Source organism: Lethenteron reissneri, chromosome 64, assembly GCF_015708825.2.
Source record: "Lethenteron reissneri isolate LAM-NWPU_2019-01 chromosome 64, ASM1570882v1, whole genome shotgun sequence".
Taxonomy (NCBI): domain Eukaryota; kingdom Metazoa; phylum Chordata; class Hyperoartia; order Petromyzontiformes; family Petromyzontidae; genus Lethenteron; species Lethenteron reissneri.
This window is the reverse complement of record NC_083842.1, coordinates 3,846,734-3,861,904: the sequence shown is the minus strand read 5'-3', so window position 1 is coordinate 3,861,904 and position 15,171 is coordinate 3,846,734. Positions and strand designations below refer to the sequence as shown.

The 15,171-nt window shown below is 59.8% G+C and overlaps 1 protein-coding gene across 2 annotated transcripts; it reads right to left on the bottom strand.

The window, feature by feature from the left end:
* Positions 1–1,819: 1,819 nt before the first annotated feature.
* On the bottom strand, positions 1,820–12,777 carry LOC133359136 (protein PET100 homolog, mitochondrial). 2 transcript variants are annotated; one of them, XM_061577531.1, is made up of 5 exons: positions 12,622–12,764; positions 6,140–6,281; positions 4,915–5,001; positions 4,292–4,324; positions 1,820–3,125 (listed from the first exon to the last, which is right to left on the bottom strand). In XM_061577531.1, exons 2-5 carry the CDS (start codon positions 6,233–6,235, stop codon positions 3,063–3,065), a joined length of 279 nt encoding a protein of 92 aa, XP_061433515.1. In that variant the 5' UTR covers positions 6,236–6,281; positions 12,622–12,764; the 3' UTR covers positions 1,820–3,062. The 2 variants fall into 2 exon arrangements, with proteins under 2 accessions (XP_061433515.1, XP_061433516.1); XM_061577532.1 differs by lacking the exon at positions 6,140–6,281 and having other exon boundaries at positions 12,622–12,777.
* Positions 12,778–15,171: the final 2,394 nt, after the last annotated feature.

Below are 15,171 nucleotides of genomic sequence, written 5' to 3'. Positions count from 1 at the left end.
AGCTGCGTCTGGTCGCCTGGCGCTGGAGTAAGAGAGCGATTTCCCCTCTGCGCTCCTCTATTTATCCTCCCTACCTCAAAGGGGATGCTGCGCTGAACAATGGGCTCGTGCACCCCAAGCCCGCGCACGGCGGTTCCCGGGCGCTGTTGATATGCTAATCAGTGAGCGACGTTGGCGGCGTACATCCTAATTACTCCCTTACCCTTCCTAACAATGGGGCCTGCGCGCTCAAGCGCAATTATCCCAACCCTCCATGACTATGCGCAACAGCCCCTGTGACCCCGCTATTCATGCTGTCCCGTGCCTCCCCTGCTTGCCCCGTCGACTCGTGGGGGTGTGTGTGGGGGGAAATGCGCCTCAACCGCGGTGGCCGAATGCCCCACGCCGCGACCACACCATATTAAGGCCGGCCGCAGCGCCGCGGTGCCACGTAGCACGGGGGAGGTCATCCAATTCCCTGATCGCCGGAAACCGTGAGAATTAATCCCGATAAGGGTCTCTCGGATAAAAACCGGTCGATCAGGTAACCTTCCCTTCCAGCTCTATGGGGGGGGGGGGGGGGGGGAATGCGTGCGGGTGTGTGCTTATGTGGGGCGGGTGATGGGGGGCAGTGCGGTGGGGAAAGCCGGGCGGCTCCCTGGCTCGGCAGAGCGGCCCCGTCGTTGTGGCACCACAACTCACCCACTCACCACACTGCAGATCATATTAACACACACACTCACCCACTCACCACTCTGCAGGTCACAACAACACACTCACCCACACTCACTCACCTACTCACCACACTGCAGATCATATTAACACACACACTCACCCACTCACCACTCTGCAGGTCACAACAACACACTCACCCACACTCACTCACCTACTCACCACACTGCAGATCATATTAACACACACACTCACCCACTCACCACTCTGCAGGTCACAACAACACACTCACCCACACCCACTCACCACTCTGCAGGTCACAACAACACACTCACCCACACCCACTCACCACACTGCAGGTCCCAATGCCCCACTCACCCACCCACCCACTCACCACACCGCACGCCACCTCACCACTTTCCCCTCCGCTTCTTCCTTCGCACTGCCCTCGCCTGTCGAACGTCCTTCCTCGCAGCAGCAGCAGCAGCAGCCGCAGCAGCAGCGTCTCTTCCCCCCTCACCCCCCCAGACAGCCGCTGTTGAGCACGGCGCTCCCTCGGCCCCCGAACCGAACCCTCGCCCTAGAGACCCCTCCACGCGGCGCGGCACGGGAAGGCCGTGGAACTTCGTTTTGCGCCACACTTTGCCGAACTGTGCCACCGTGAACATTCGAACCCCTTGGTGGGACCCCCGGGCTCTCCCGTTAAGCCTCCCGGCTCTGGCATCTACTGCGTTGCGACGTCACTTCGTGTCTGTTGAAGGCGAACGACACGGCGATCCGTCCCTCTCGACGAACTCCACGCGACGATGCGCTAATCAAAGTTGCAACGTCGTGTTTCTTCTGCGCATTCGTCCTCGCCGCTGCGCTTGGACACGACAACACCAAGGTGAGACCAGGCTCTAAGAAAAGCTGTCTCGGGCGTGGACCAATCAACTTCAAGGACAGTGCATATCATTATCATCATCAGAGTTGTTTCTTTTTGTTTGCATTTTGACTGCTTGTGTTGTGGTTATTGCAAACATGATGCCTTGTATAAAGGTGCCAGTTTTTGTACCAGTTGAAAGGGTAAAAACCTATTACTAGCAACTTTTGTCGACGCGTCGTTAAATATGCTCAGACCGCAGCGAGCGCGCGAACCCGCGTCACAGATCCAATCGGCACAGCTCTCAAGAGGGCAAACGGCACTTTATATAGCGGGCACACATCATCATCGTCATTGTCGTCGTCATCGTCATCATCGTCGTCATCATCGTCGTCATCATCGTCATCATCATCGTTATCATCATCGTCATCATCGTCATCATCGTCATCATCATCATCATCATCGTCGTCATCATCGTCGTCATCATCATCGTCGTCATCAATGTCGTCACAGCAGCGAGTACAAGCAAGTGGTGAAGCGAGGTTTGGGTGGACACCAGCGAGCGGACGCGACCCAACGCGGCGACGTTCGCCCGACGGCAGAGCGATGTTCGGGTACGCGAGCGAAAAACGACGGAGCGCCCTTCCCCTCCGCCAGGGCGTCTGGGATCACGACACTTCACATCTCGACGCGCTCTGGATAGGCCGACTTCAGCGGCGGCACAAGGCGACTTGAGTACCCGGCCTGCCAGTCGGGGTGGCGATGAAGGTCATCCGACGTGTGCTTTGCTACCCCCCCCCCACCTCCCTCCCCTCCCATCACCTCCGTTAGCCCACAACCGACGGAGGAGATCCGTGTCTCACCCGTGCGAGCCGCTGCCCAGCGCAATAAAAACTACGACGACGATCGTCGCGACGAGAGGCCGCTCCCGTTAAGTAACCTCCCCTCGCCAGCCGTCGCTCGAGTCGCCCAGCGCAGCTGCTCTGCGTAGACCACAAAGGGCAGATTAGCAGCCGCGGTAACGTAACACGACGGCGAGAAAAGTTGTTTTTTCTTTCCGGTGAGCGCAGATGTGTGACGATTACCGATTGTTGACTCGGCACCAAAACCGCTTGGCGTAGGACCGTGTAGTCACGGCAGCAGCCACGGCCGCAGTGCGGCGGTTTCACCGGAAACTTTTCCCGTCGCGTTACATCTCCTCCCCTAGCTTGTTGCGCGTCTGTGGTCCACGGAGATCGGCGAGCGACGAGGGCGACCGTAGCAACAGCAGCCGTCGACACGGGAGCGAGACGGTACAACGATCCCGTACACAGGAGCGACGTGACTTGTCAGGCTGTGGGAAACCTCAACATCTACCCCGTGAGGGGCCACGTCGCCCTACTAAGGCGAATGAGGCCACCGCGCGTGATGACGCCCGTAAGAGGCCTGCAGAGAGAAGGCCCGAATGGGAGAGAGATACATTTCCATCGAGATCGTCACGCAGGGGAGCGAAAATCACACGGCGGGCGATCCCGAGGAGTCCGTGGGGAACGGGATCCCGCGAGAGAGCTCATTCGTGCTTCTTCGCTTGCTTCATCTGGATGAACTTCTTGAATCTCTCCAGCTCCTGCCTCTGCAAGAAACGCAACCACGGCGGCGTGAAATACGAACGTCCACACACGAGCCCACGCCCGCCCGCCGTCGTCCCGACGCAGAATCCAGCGCGGTGTTGTTCCGAGTGTCAGGATTCAGTTTCAGGAGGGCCCTGCCAAGCCGTCGCAGGCAAGGGGAGCGACGTTGCTCCAAGCGACACCAGTTGGGTCAAACTGCAGGTCGCTTTTCAGCGTTGGGATGTTTTGGCCGATACCATTGACACGGTTTGACATCTTTCAAGCTACACGGCAGAGGTCGCAAACCTGTACCCGGCCGCACCAGGGTCGCAAACGGGTACCCGTACCCGGCTGGGTACGGGTAGGGTACGGGTATCGGGTACCTGATTGCGACCTCTGGGATGAAGCCGTGTTGCAGGTGCGGGTGGGTTGATTCTAGGAACTTGAATTGTGAGAAGAGACGAGACGTTGGGAAATGAGTGACAAACGGTGACTCACCAGTGACTCACGGCCTACCCGTACCCGGCCGCACCAGGGTCGCAAACGGGTACCCGTACCCGGCCGGGTACGGGTAACCGGGTATCGGGTAGGGTACGGGTATCGGGTACCCGGTTGCGACCTCTGCTATGCGGGGAGGAAACCCGCGCCGAGGAAACCCGTGCCGATCGGGGGGAGAGAGAAAACCCGGTCCCTTCTAGCCCTGCGGCACGAGCGTCACCACTGCAGCCCCGACCCAGTCGCCCCGGTGCGAGGAGAGATGACGCGGAATGCGTCTCAACAACGATCCGCAACACAAACGAGAACTGGCCTCGCGAGTGAGCCACGGGCACCGGTTACAGTGATTGCACAGAGTTTCTTTGGGTCAGATCGCGTCAATGTGAACGCACACAGTGACGACGTCAGGCGGAGGATTTACCCACAATTATGGCTGTCGCCTGATGAGGCCGGTTGGTGGTTGTGATTACCGGCGGAACGCCACGGAACTCGAAATGTGAATGTTGTAGTGGGTTTACACACCGGCGTGTGCTGAACTAGTAACTGATTGGTCGTGTCAGGCGGTGGCGGGTTTAATGACACATTTATATTCACGCGATCTAACACAAAAAAATCCCCCCGACGTCACGAGAGGCCGCGCGGAACGTTCCGGGCAGCACATCGACGACGGGGGAAGGGCCGGCGTGCGTCGTACCTGCTTGGACTCGTTCGCCGGGAATATTTCTTTCTGCGGACGGAAGCGTAAAAAGAAACGCACGCATTAGCACGAGCGCGGCGTGGACGGCATCGCAAACATTAGCAGACACGACATGGCCCCCCGATGGCAGCCTGGAACTCAACTCGGCCACTCATCCCTCGACAGCCGATGCGGTCGTGATGACGCACTGAGCGTTAGCCCAGGAAGGCCTCTCCGAGTCTCACAACTCATTTCCGGGAGGGTCCCTGCCACGTTGGGATGGTTTGGCCAATTCCATTAATGGGGGGGGGGGGGCGATACCGAAGAATTCGGGGGGGGAAAAAACCCCACTAACGAGATGACAAGGTCCACACAGACTGATTCAAGAATCCGTTTAGGGTGTCCTGCCATCTCCAGGGCATCTCGTGGCCCTGTGGGTTTGTCCGTCCGACACCCTAGCGCGTGACGGATCCGACTGGCTGGGGGGTTTCGCCGGACGTGTGAAAAGGCCAGATGTGTAAGCGTCTACAGAGAGGGGCCATTTCACTACCGCGCTGCGTGCGGGCGGACATGTGACGGGTCGGATACGCGACGTTGTCTTGCTGCTCGTGTGTTTGTGTTTTTTTTCGCGGGACTCTTGCCTTTCTCTTCACCACGTACTCCTCAAAGTACTCGGCCTGGTTGGACACCCAGAACATGGCGACGGGGAAGGACAGGTACAGCATCATCTGCCAGGGAAGAGCCGACACGCACACACACACAAGGCACACGCATCAGTCCCCCATCACGAACAGCCACTCGGCACGCTCTCATCACATTATTACTACAAAAAACTCAACACGTTCATCAATAACGCTGCTGTCTTACGAGGAAAAATATATAATAGTAGACGTGTTAGGTCTGGCCCTTCTTCATAGCACACGGAAGGTCCATTGCCCTTGTTGAATTGCACAAGCACTCACTTAAGGCTTTTAAAGAGACCACGCTTGGCCCACTGGTAACACTCTCTCCATATTCCAGGAACACGTCTCATTAAAGGAATATTGAAAAATTCTGTCGAGCGTGGGCAAGATTCAAAACAATTCGGCAGAAGCCATCTGCCTAAGGCTGTCGAGTGGTTGAGCAAAGAATACATTTGGAGAGCACGCGGTTCAGATGATGGCTCGCTGAAATGGCAGGCAGCCAATTATGTTGGCTCACTCAAGTATCATTGTCCTGCTGCGAAGGTTTCCTTGTTGTCGTTATTATTTTCATCGATTCCCAGCCAGTTCTGTCCCTCCACAAGGAAGGTCTTGCGAGCCTCGGGAGAGCTCGCGGATTTCCAGCGGAAAACCGGGAAAAAGAATTACCGTCTAATTCCAAAATGACAGCTTGGAAATAAAAGCGGCGGTTAATTCCAGGCAGAATAGTGTGGAACGCTGCTCTGATGAAAAGGTGTCACACAGTGGCCTTTTACGCAGGAGGTCGTGGATTGGATCCCGACCCTGACGATGCCTGCTGCTGCTGTATATCTTGAGTCTGCATCTCTCTCTCATCATCATGATCATGACGGTGGCTAGGAGATGTTAACTACCTTGCCTGGTATACAGAAGGTCGTGGATTGAATTCCGACCCTGACGATGCCTGCTGCTGCTGTATATCTTGAGTCTGCATCTCTCTCATCATCATGATCATGACGGTGGCTAGGAGATGTTGACTACCTCGCCTGGTCTACAGGAGGTCGTGGATTCGATCCCGACCCTGACGATGCCTGCTGCTGCTGTATATCTTGAGTCTGCATCTCTCTCATCATCATCATCATGACGGTGGCTAGGAGATGTTGACTACCTCGCCTGATATACAGGAGGTTGTGAGATTGATCCCGACCTTGACGCCTGCTGTATATCTGGAGTTTAAGGTGTCTCTCTCCCCGTAGTCGCGTGGAATTTCTTCCGGGTCCTCCAGATTTTCCCTCCACAGCATTTGGCTGCTATAAATTTCCACTTCGTTGAGCTATCATTTGTGATACCTGGTAAAATAAACAGTAAATAGTTAAAAGTCAAGGGTATCTTGGCGACGCCACATCCATCTTATCGCATCTTAAATCTGCCTAAGCTTGTTCGTAACATTACAGGAATATAGAGTTGAGAACTCAAAGAGACCAGAGTCTTTCATTTGCCACCAAAATGACCAAATGAAGAACTTTAACGAGCACAGCAGCGAAGCTAATATAAACGTGAGCAAAAAAGCACGCGCACGCACACACAACCGCCTTCAACGTAAAACGAAATGTGACTGAACTCTAGTTGTAGTGCCTTACGCCGACGATCTTTACTCCAAGCCAAACCACGGAGGCGTTAAATCCATAAAACTACGCAGAGCCCACACAACATCACGACAGATGGGATCACCACCCACGTGTCCATGACGACGCCGTGTGTGCCGCTGTTTTGAACGTTGCAGACGATTGTTATTAATGTTGTTGCCGCTGCTGCTGTTGTTTACAAGCCACGCAACTTGGGGAGTTTCAAACATTCTGCACGGATTTCTGGCACAGGGAGGGGGGGAGGTGGGGGAGGGGGGTGGGGGGTGGGGGTAGAGGCGTGGGGGGGGAGGGGGTGGGGGAGGGGGGTGGGGGGTGGGGGGAGAGGCGTGGGGGGGAGGAGGTGGGGGAGGGGGGGTGGGGGGAGAGGCGTGGGGGGGGAGGGGGTGGGGGCCTTCATCCAGCAGTGGATCGACACAGTGGCTCCTGCTGGGTTTGTTGTCGTGCCGAGGCCGCGGAGGGGAGGGGCGGAGGTCAGAGTGGGTGGGGGGGTCAGAGTGGATGGTGGGGGTCAGAGTGGGTGGGGGGGGGTCAGAGTGGGTGGGGGCGGTCACAGTGGGTGGGGGGGGTCAGAGTGGGTAGGTGTGGGGGGGGGTCAGAGTGGGTGGGGGGGGGGTCAGAGTGGGTGGGGGGGGTCAGAGTGGGTGTGGGGGGGTCAGAGTGGGTGGGGGGGGTCAGAGTGGATGGTGGGGGGGTCAGAGTGGGTGGGGGGGGGGGTCAGAGTGGGTGGGGGGGGTCAGAGTGGGTGGGGGGGGTCAGAGTGGGTGGGTGTGGGGGGGGGTCAGAGTGGGTGGGGGGGGTCAGAGTGGATGGTGGGGGTCAGAGTGGGTGGGGGAGGTCAGAGTGGGTGGGTGGGGTCAGAGTGGGTGGGTGGGGGGGGTCAGAGTGGGTTTCATTTTTCAGTTTCATTTAGTTTGAGTTTCATGTATTAGGTATAGAGCCCTGTGAGCCATTCGGCTCTTGAATCGGGGGCAACCGCAACAAAAAAAAACATGAACAAGAAAACATCTTAAAGTGACTATGCGCAAACAGAAAAATCCATGAAAAAACTTCAAATTCTTCCAGAAAAAAATCACCGTACACCAACCCTGTGCAAAAATCCCAGTGGGATGCAAGTCAAACAACAACAACCACAAGACAACTTAGATTAAAGCCATCATTTTAACTCCGTACTACAACAAATAAACATGGCCAAACCAAAAAACGTTTCGAAATCACCAAAATAAAGCCATAAGCAATGAAACAGCAATCATAGGAACTGTGACCGAATTTTCACAATAAACGACATAAACAACATGTACCACCAAACCCTGCAGCCACAGCTGGCTGCATGAGTCACTCCACAACAGCAGGAGCATCAGTTGGAGTATCCAAATTTTTCAAATGCACCTTTAAAGATCAGAGAGGGAACAAATACACGGAGTTGAGTGCCAGCTCACCATGGCTGGCTAAAATTAGTAAATGCTAATCAGACATTAAAGTACATCTGGAAGGCAGAGCTGATTAAATACAATTAAATGGCTCATTAATACATGTATTTGTTCCCTTAAGCAATCAAACCAATCAGAAAATAATTTATTCAGGAAAAACCAAGACCGTTGTCATCAACACCGCCTTCACAAATGCGGAACATTGTGGGATAATTTGTCCTACGCTGAGATTTCTCTTCATCCCTGTCTGATCCCGAAGGCCCTTGTAAGAAAAACATCAGCGGTGAATGACATCTGGACCAGTTCTAGGTGGGTGGGGGGTCAGAGTGGGTGGGTGGGGGGTCAGAGTGGGTGGGTGGGGGGTCAGAGTGGATGGGTGGGGGTCAGAGTGGGTGGGTGGGGGGTCAGAGTGGGTGGGTGGGGGGTCAGAGTGGGTGGGTGGGGGGTCAGAGTGGGTGGGTGGGGGGTCAGAGTGGGTGGGTGGGGGGGCAGAGTGGGTGGGTGGGGGGTCAGAGTGGATGGGTGGGGGGTCAGAGTGGGTGGGTGGGGGGGTCAGAGTGGATGGGTAGGGGTCAGAGTGGGTGGGTGGGGGGTCAGAGTGGGTGGGTGGGGGGTCAGAGTGGGTGGGTGGGGGGTCAGAGTGGGTGGGTGGGGGGTCAGAGTGGGTGGGTGGGGGGGCAGAGTGGGTGGGTGGGGGGTCAGAGTGGATGGGTGGGGGGTCAGAGTGGGTGGGTGGGGGGGGTCAGAGTGGATGGGTAGGGGTCAGAGTGGGTGGGTGGGGGGTCAGAGTGGTGGTGGGTGGGGGGTCAGAGTGGGTGGGTGGGGGGTCAGAGTGGATGGGTGGGGGGTCAGAGTGGGTGGGTGGGGGGTCAGAGTGGGTGGGTGGGGGGTCAGAGTGGATGGGTCGGGGTCAGAGTGGGTGGGTGGGGGGTCAGAGTGGGTGGGTGGGGGGTCAGAGTGGATGGGTAGGGGTCAGAGGTGGGTGGGTGGGGGGTCAGAGTGGGTGGGTGGGGGGTCAGAGTGGGTGGGTGGGGGGCAGAGTGGGTGGGTGGGGGGTCAGAGTGGATGGGTAGGGGTCAGAGTGGGTGGGGGGTCAGAGTGGGTGGGTGGGGGGTCAGATTGGGTGGGTGGGGGGTCAGAGTGGGTGGGTGGGGGGTCAGAGTGGATGGGTCGGGGTCAGAGTGGGTGGGTGGGGGGTCAGATTGGGTGGGTGGGGGGTCAGAGTGGGTGGGTGGGGGGTCAGAGTGGATGGGTGGGGGGTCAGAGTGGGTGGGTGGGGGGTCAGAGTGGGTGGGTGGGGGGTCAGATTGGGTGGGGTGGGGGGTCAGAGTGGGTGGGTGGGGGGTCAGAGTGGGTGGGTGGGGGGTCAGAGTGGGTGGGTGGGGGTCAGAGTGGGTGGGTGGGGGGGCAGAGTGGGTGGGTGGGGGGTCAGAGTGGATGGGTAGGGGTCAGAGTGGGTGGGTGGGGGGTCAGAGTGGGTGGGTGGGGGGTCAGAGTGGGTGGGTGGGGGGTCAGAGTGGATGGGTAGGGGTCAGAGTGGGTGGGTGGGGGGGTCAGAGTGGGTGGGTGGGGGGTCAGAGTGGGTGGGTGGGGGGTCAGAGTGGGTGGGTGGGGGGTCAGAGTGGATGGGTGGGGGGTCAGAGTGGGTGGGTGGGGGGTCAGAGTGGATGGGTGGGGGGTCAGAGTGGGTGGGTGGGGGGTCAGAGTGGGTGGGTGGGGGGTCAGAGTGGGTGGGTGGGGGGTCAAAATGGATGGGTGGGGGGTCAGAGTGGATGGGTGGGGGTCAGAGTGGGTGGGTGGGGGGTCAGAGTGGATGGGTGGGGGGTCAGAGTGGGTGGGTGGGGGGTCAGAGTGGGTGGGTGGGGGGTCAGAGTGGATGGGTGGGGGGTCAGAGTGGGTGGGTGGGGGGGCAGAGTGGATGGGTGGGGGTCAGAGTGGGTGGGTGGGGGGGCAGAGTGGATGGGTGGGGGTCAGAGTGGGTGGGTGGGGGGGCAGAGTGGATGGGTGGGGGTCAGAGTGGGTGGGGGGTCAGAGTGGGTGGGTGGGGGGCAAGAGTGGGTGGGGGGGCAGAGTGGGTGGGTGGGGGGGGCAGAGTGGATGGGTGGGGGTCAGAGTGGGTGGGTGGGGGGGCAGAGTGGATGGGTGGGGGTCAGAGTGGGTGGGGGGGCAGATGTGGGTGGGTGGGGGTCAGAGTGGGTGGGGGGTCAGAGTGGGTGGGTGGGGGTCAGAGTGGGTGGGGGGGCAGAGTGGGTGGGTGGGGGGGCAGAGTGGATGGGTGGGGGTCAGAGTGGGTGGGTGGGGGGGCAGAGTGGATGGGTGGGGGTCAGAGTGGGTGGGGGGTCAGAGTGATGGGTGGGGGTCAGAGTGGGTGGGTGGGGGGTCAGAGTGGGTGGGTGGGGGGTCAGAGTGGGTGGGTGGGGGTCAGAGTGGGTGGGTGGGGGGGCAGAGTAGATGGGTGGGGGGTCAGAGTGGGTGGGTGGGGGGTCAGAGTGGGTGGGTGGTGGGTCAGAGTAGGTGGGTGGGGGTCAGAGTGGGTGGGTGGGGGTCAGAGTGGGTGGGTGGGGGGGCAGAGTGGGTGGGTGGGGGTCAGAGTGGGTGGGGGGGGTCAGAGTGGGTGGTGGGGGGTCAGAGTGGGTGGGTGGGGGGTCAGAGTGGGTGGGTGGGGGGTCAGAGTGGGTGGGTGGGGGTCAGAGTGGGTGGGTGGGGGGTCAGAGTGGGTGGGTGGGGGGTCAGAGTGGGTGGGTGGGGGCGTCAGAGTGGGTGGGTGGGGGGTCAGAGTGGGTGGGTGGGGGGTCAGAGTGGATGGGTGGGGGGTCAGAGTGGATGGGTGGGGGGTCAGAGTGGGTGGGTGGGGGGTCAGAGTGGGTGGGTGGGGGGTCAGAGTGGGTGGGTGGGGGGTCAGAGTGGGTGGGTGGGGGGTCAGAGTGGTGGGTGGGGGTCAGAGTGGATGGGTGGGGGGTCAGAGTGGGTGGGTGGGGGGTCAGAGTGGGTGGGTGGGGGGTCAGAGTGGATGGGTGGGGGGTCAGAGTGGGTGGGTGGGGGGTCAGAGTGGGTGGGTGGAAGGTCAGAGTGGATGGGTGGGGGGTCAGAGTGGATGGGTGGGGGGTCAGAGTGGATGGGTGGGGGGTCAGAGTGGGTGGGTGGGGGGTCAGAGTGGGTGGGTGGGGGGTCAGAGTGGATGGGTGGGGGGTCAGAGTGGGTGGGTGGGGGGGCAGAGTGGGTGGGTGGGGGGGCAGAGTGGATGGGTGGGGGTCAGAGTGGGTGGGGGTCAGAGTGGGTGGGGGGTCAGAGTGGGTGGGGGGTCAGAGTGGGTGGGGGGGGCAGAGTGGGTGGGGTGGGGGGGCAGAGTGGATGGGTGGGGGTCAGAGTGGATGGGTGGGGGTCAGAGTGGGTGGGGGGGCAGAGTGGATGGGTGGGGGTCAGAGTGGGTGGGGGGGCAGAGTGGGTGGGTGGGGGGTTAGAGTGGGTGGGTGGGGGGTCAGAGTGGGTGGGTGGGGGGGCAGAGTGGATGGGTGGGGGTCAGAGTGGGTGGGTGGGTGGGGGGTCAGAGTGGATGGGTGGGGGTCAGAGTGGGTGGGTGGGGGGTCAGAGTGGATGGGTAGGGGTCAGAGTGAGTGGGTGGGGGGTCAGAGTGGGTGGGTGGGGGTCAGAGTGGATGGGTGGGGGGTCAGAGTGGGTGGGTGGGGGGTCAGAGTGGGTGGGTGGGGGGTCAGAGTGGATGGGTGGGGGTCAGAGTGGGTGGGTGGGGGGTCAGAGTGGGTGGGTGGGGGGTCAGAGTGGGTGGGTGGGGGTCAGAGTGGGTGGGTGGGGGGGCAGAGTGGGTGGGTGGGGGGTCAGAGTGGGTGGGTGGGGGGGCAGAGTGGGTGGGTGGGGGTCAGAGTGGGTGGGTGGGGGGTCAGAGTGGGTGGGTGGGGGGGGCAGAGTGGGTGGGTGGGGGGTCAGAGTGGATGGGTGGGGGTCAGAGTGGGTGGGTGGGGGTCAGAGTGGGTGGGTGGGGGGTCAGAGTGGGTGGGTGGGGGGTCAGAGTGGGTGGGTGGGGGTCAGAGTGGGTGGGTGGGGGGTCAGAGTGGGTGGGTGGGGGGGCAGAGTGGGTGGGTGGGGGGTCAGAGTGGATGGGTGGGGGTCAGAGTGGGTGGGTGGGGGGTCAGAGTGGGTGGGTGGGGGGTCAGAGTGGGTGGGTGGGGGGTCAGAGTGGGTGGGTGGGGGGTCAGAGTGGGTGGGTGGGGGGTCAGAGTGGGTGGGTGGGGGGTCAGAGTGGATGGGGGTCAGAGTGGGTGGGTGGGGGGTCAGAGTGGGTGGGTGGGGGGTCAGAGTGGGTGGGTGGGGTCAGAGTGGGTGGTTGGGGGGTCAGAGTGGATGGGGGTCAGAGTGGGTGGGTGGGGGGTCAGAGTGGGTGGGTGGGGGGTTAGAGTGGGTGGGTTGCCGACCCCCTTGGTGAGAACGAGGTTAGGAGGGGGGGGAGACAACAGTGGAAGGTAAAGTATTGGGGGTGGGGGGCAGCAAGAGGGTAGACGCGGGGGGGCCACGCTGCGCCGGGGGAGGTCGTCTTGAGGTCACGGGCGGCGGTGGTGGGGAGGGGCGCGGGGGAGGGGGGGGGGTGTGGGGGGGGGGCTCACGCGGAAGATCTCGAGTCGGACGCCCCCCATGGCTGGTGGAGCCCCCCCCCACTCCGAGCGCGTGGAGTCAGCGGCGGCGGCAGCAGCAGCAGCGACTTCCTACGACGGCGGTGACGTCACGGCACGTGGTGGGCAGGGCGAACCGGAAGAGGCGGGGCCACGCCAGGGGCCTGCCCACACGCAGCACGCGGTGCCGGGCCCCAGAGGGTTTACCTCCAGATACTCACCTCTACGGGTGCTTTGGTGTCAGACACAGAGGGTTTACCTCCAGATAATCACCTCTACGGGTGCTTTGGTGTCAGACACAGAGGGTTTACCTCCAGATACGCAACTCTCGGGTGCTCTGGTGTCAGACCCAGAGGGTTTACCTCCAGATACGCAACTCTCGGGTGCTTTGGTGCCAGACCCAGAGGGTTTACCTCCAGATACGCAACTCCCCGGGTGCTCTGGTGTCAGACCCAGAGGGTTTACCTCCAGATACACAACTCCCGGGTGCTCTGGTGTCAGACCCAGAGGGTTTACCTCCAGATACGCAACTCCCGGGTGCTCTGGTGTCAGTCCCAGAGGGTTTACCTCCAGATACGCAACTCCCCGGGTGCTCTGGTGTCAGACCCAGAGGGTTTACCTCTAGATACACAACTCCCGGGTGCTCTGGTGTCAGACCCAGAGGGTTTACCTCCAGATACGCAACTCCCGGGTGCTCTGGTGTCAGACCCAGAGGGTTTACCTCTAGATACACAACTCCCGGGTGCTCTGGTGTCAGACCCAGAGGGTTTACCTCCAGATACGCAACTCCCCGGGTGCTCTGGTGTCAGACCCAGAGGGTTTACCTCCAGATACGCAACTCCCCGGGTGCTCTGGTGTCAGACCCAGAGGGTTTTACCTCCAGATACACAACTCCCGGGTGCTCTGGTGTCAGACCCAGAGGGTTTACCTCCAGATACGCAACTCCCCGGGTGCTCTGGTGTCAGACCCAGAGGATTTACCTCTAGATACACAACTCCCGGGTGCTCTGGTGTCAGACCCAGAGGGTTTACCTCCAGATACGCAACTCCCCGGGTGCTCTGGTGTCAGACCCAGAGGGTTTACCTCTAGATACACAACTCCCGGGTGCTCTGGTGCCAGACCCAGAGGGTTTACCTCCAGATACACAACTCCCCGGGTGCTCTGGTGTCAGACCCAGAGGGTTTACCTCTAGATACACAACTCCCGGGTGCTCTGGTGTCAGACCCAGAGGGTTTACCTCCAGATACGCAACTCCCCGGGTGCTCTGGTGTCAGACCCAGAGGGTTTACCTCCAGATACGCAACTCCCCGGGTGCTCTGGTGTCAGACCCAGAGGGTTTACCTCCAGATACACAACTCCCGGGTGCTCTGGTGTCAGACCCAGAGGGTTTACCTCCAGATACGCAACTCCCCGGGTGCTCTGGTGTCAGACCCAGAGGATTTACCTCTAGATACACAACTCCCGGGTGCTCTGGTGTCAGACCCAGAGGGTTTACCTCCAGATACGCAACTCCCCGGGTGCTCTGGTGTCAGACCCAGAGGGTTTACCTCTAGATACACAACTCCCGGGTGCTCTGGTGCCAGACCCAGAGGGTTTACCTCCAGATACACAACTCCCCGGGTGCTCTGGTGTCAGACCCAGAGGGTTTACCTCTAGATACACAACTCCCGGGTGCTCTGGTGCCAGACCCAGAGGGTTTACCTCTGTAACGACGAGCAATGAGGAGACGGCCCCTCGTGAGCCACAGTGGCGGCCTCCACAGCTGCACTTGCCCCAACAGCCTGTCACAGGCTACACGGGGACCGTTGTCTTTGTTCGTACGTGTGTGTACGTTGGAGTGTGTCAGTGTGTGTGTGTCATTGTGTCATTGTGTGTCATTGTGTGTGTGTTATTGTGTGTGTGTGTTATTGTGCGTGTGTCATTGTGGGTGTGTGTGTGTCATTGTGTGTGTGTGTCATTGTGTGTGTGTGTTATTGTGTGTGTGTGTTATTGTGTGTGTGTGTTATTGTGTGTGTGTGTTATTGTGTGTGTGTTATTGTGCGTGTGTGTCATTGTGTGTGTGTCATTGTGTGTGTGTCATTGTGTGTGTGTGTCATTGTGTGTGTGTGTCATTGTGTGTGTGTGTCATTGTGTGTGTGTCATTGTGTGTGTGTGATTGTGTGTGTGGTTGTCATTGTGTGTGTGTGTCATTGTGTGTGTGTTATTGTGCGTGTGTCATTGTGTGTGTGTCATTGTGTGTGTGTTATTTTTGTCCGGCAAAACAACCTCCTACCTCCTCGTGGTGCCGGACGGGCAACACTGTCGTGGGCAGTGCTGTGGGGGGAGGGCCAATGCCCATTGGCCTCTCCCCTCATGGCGTCTGTGACCACCACAGTGGCTAAACGGGGGCTCTGGACGGGTGCGAGGGGCTGGTAACCCCTCCACCTTCAATTAACCACCACTAAACTACGAATTAAACATAAACCTGAAACAAATAAGCTTGTGCCGGAGGCCCCGGGGGGTCAGGCTTTTATGACGTCTCCTGGCCAAACCCCATTTGGCGGA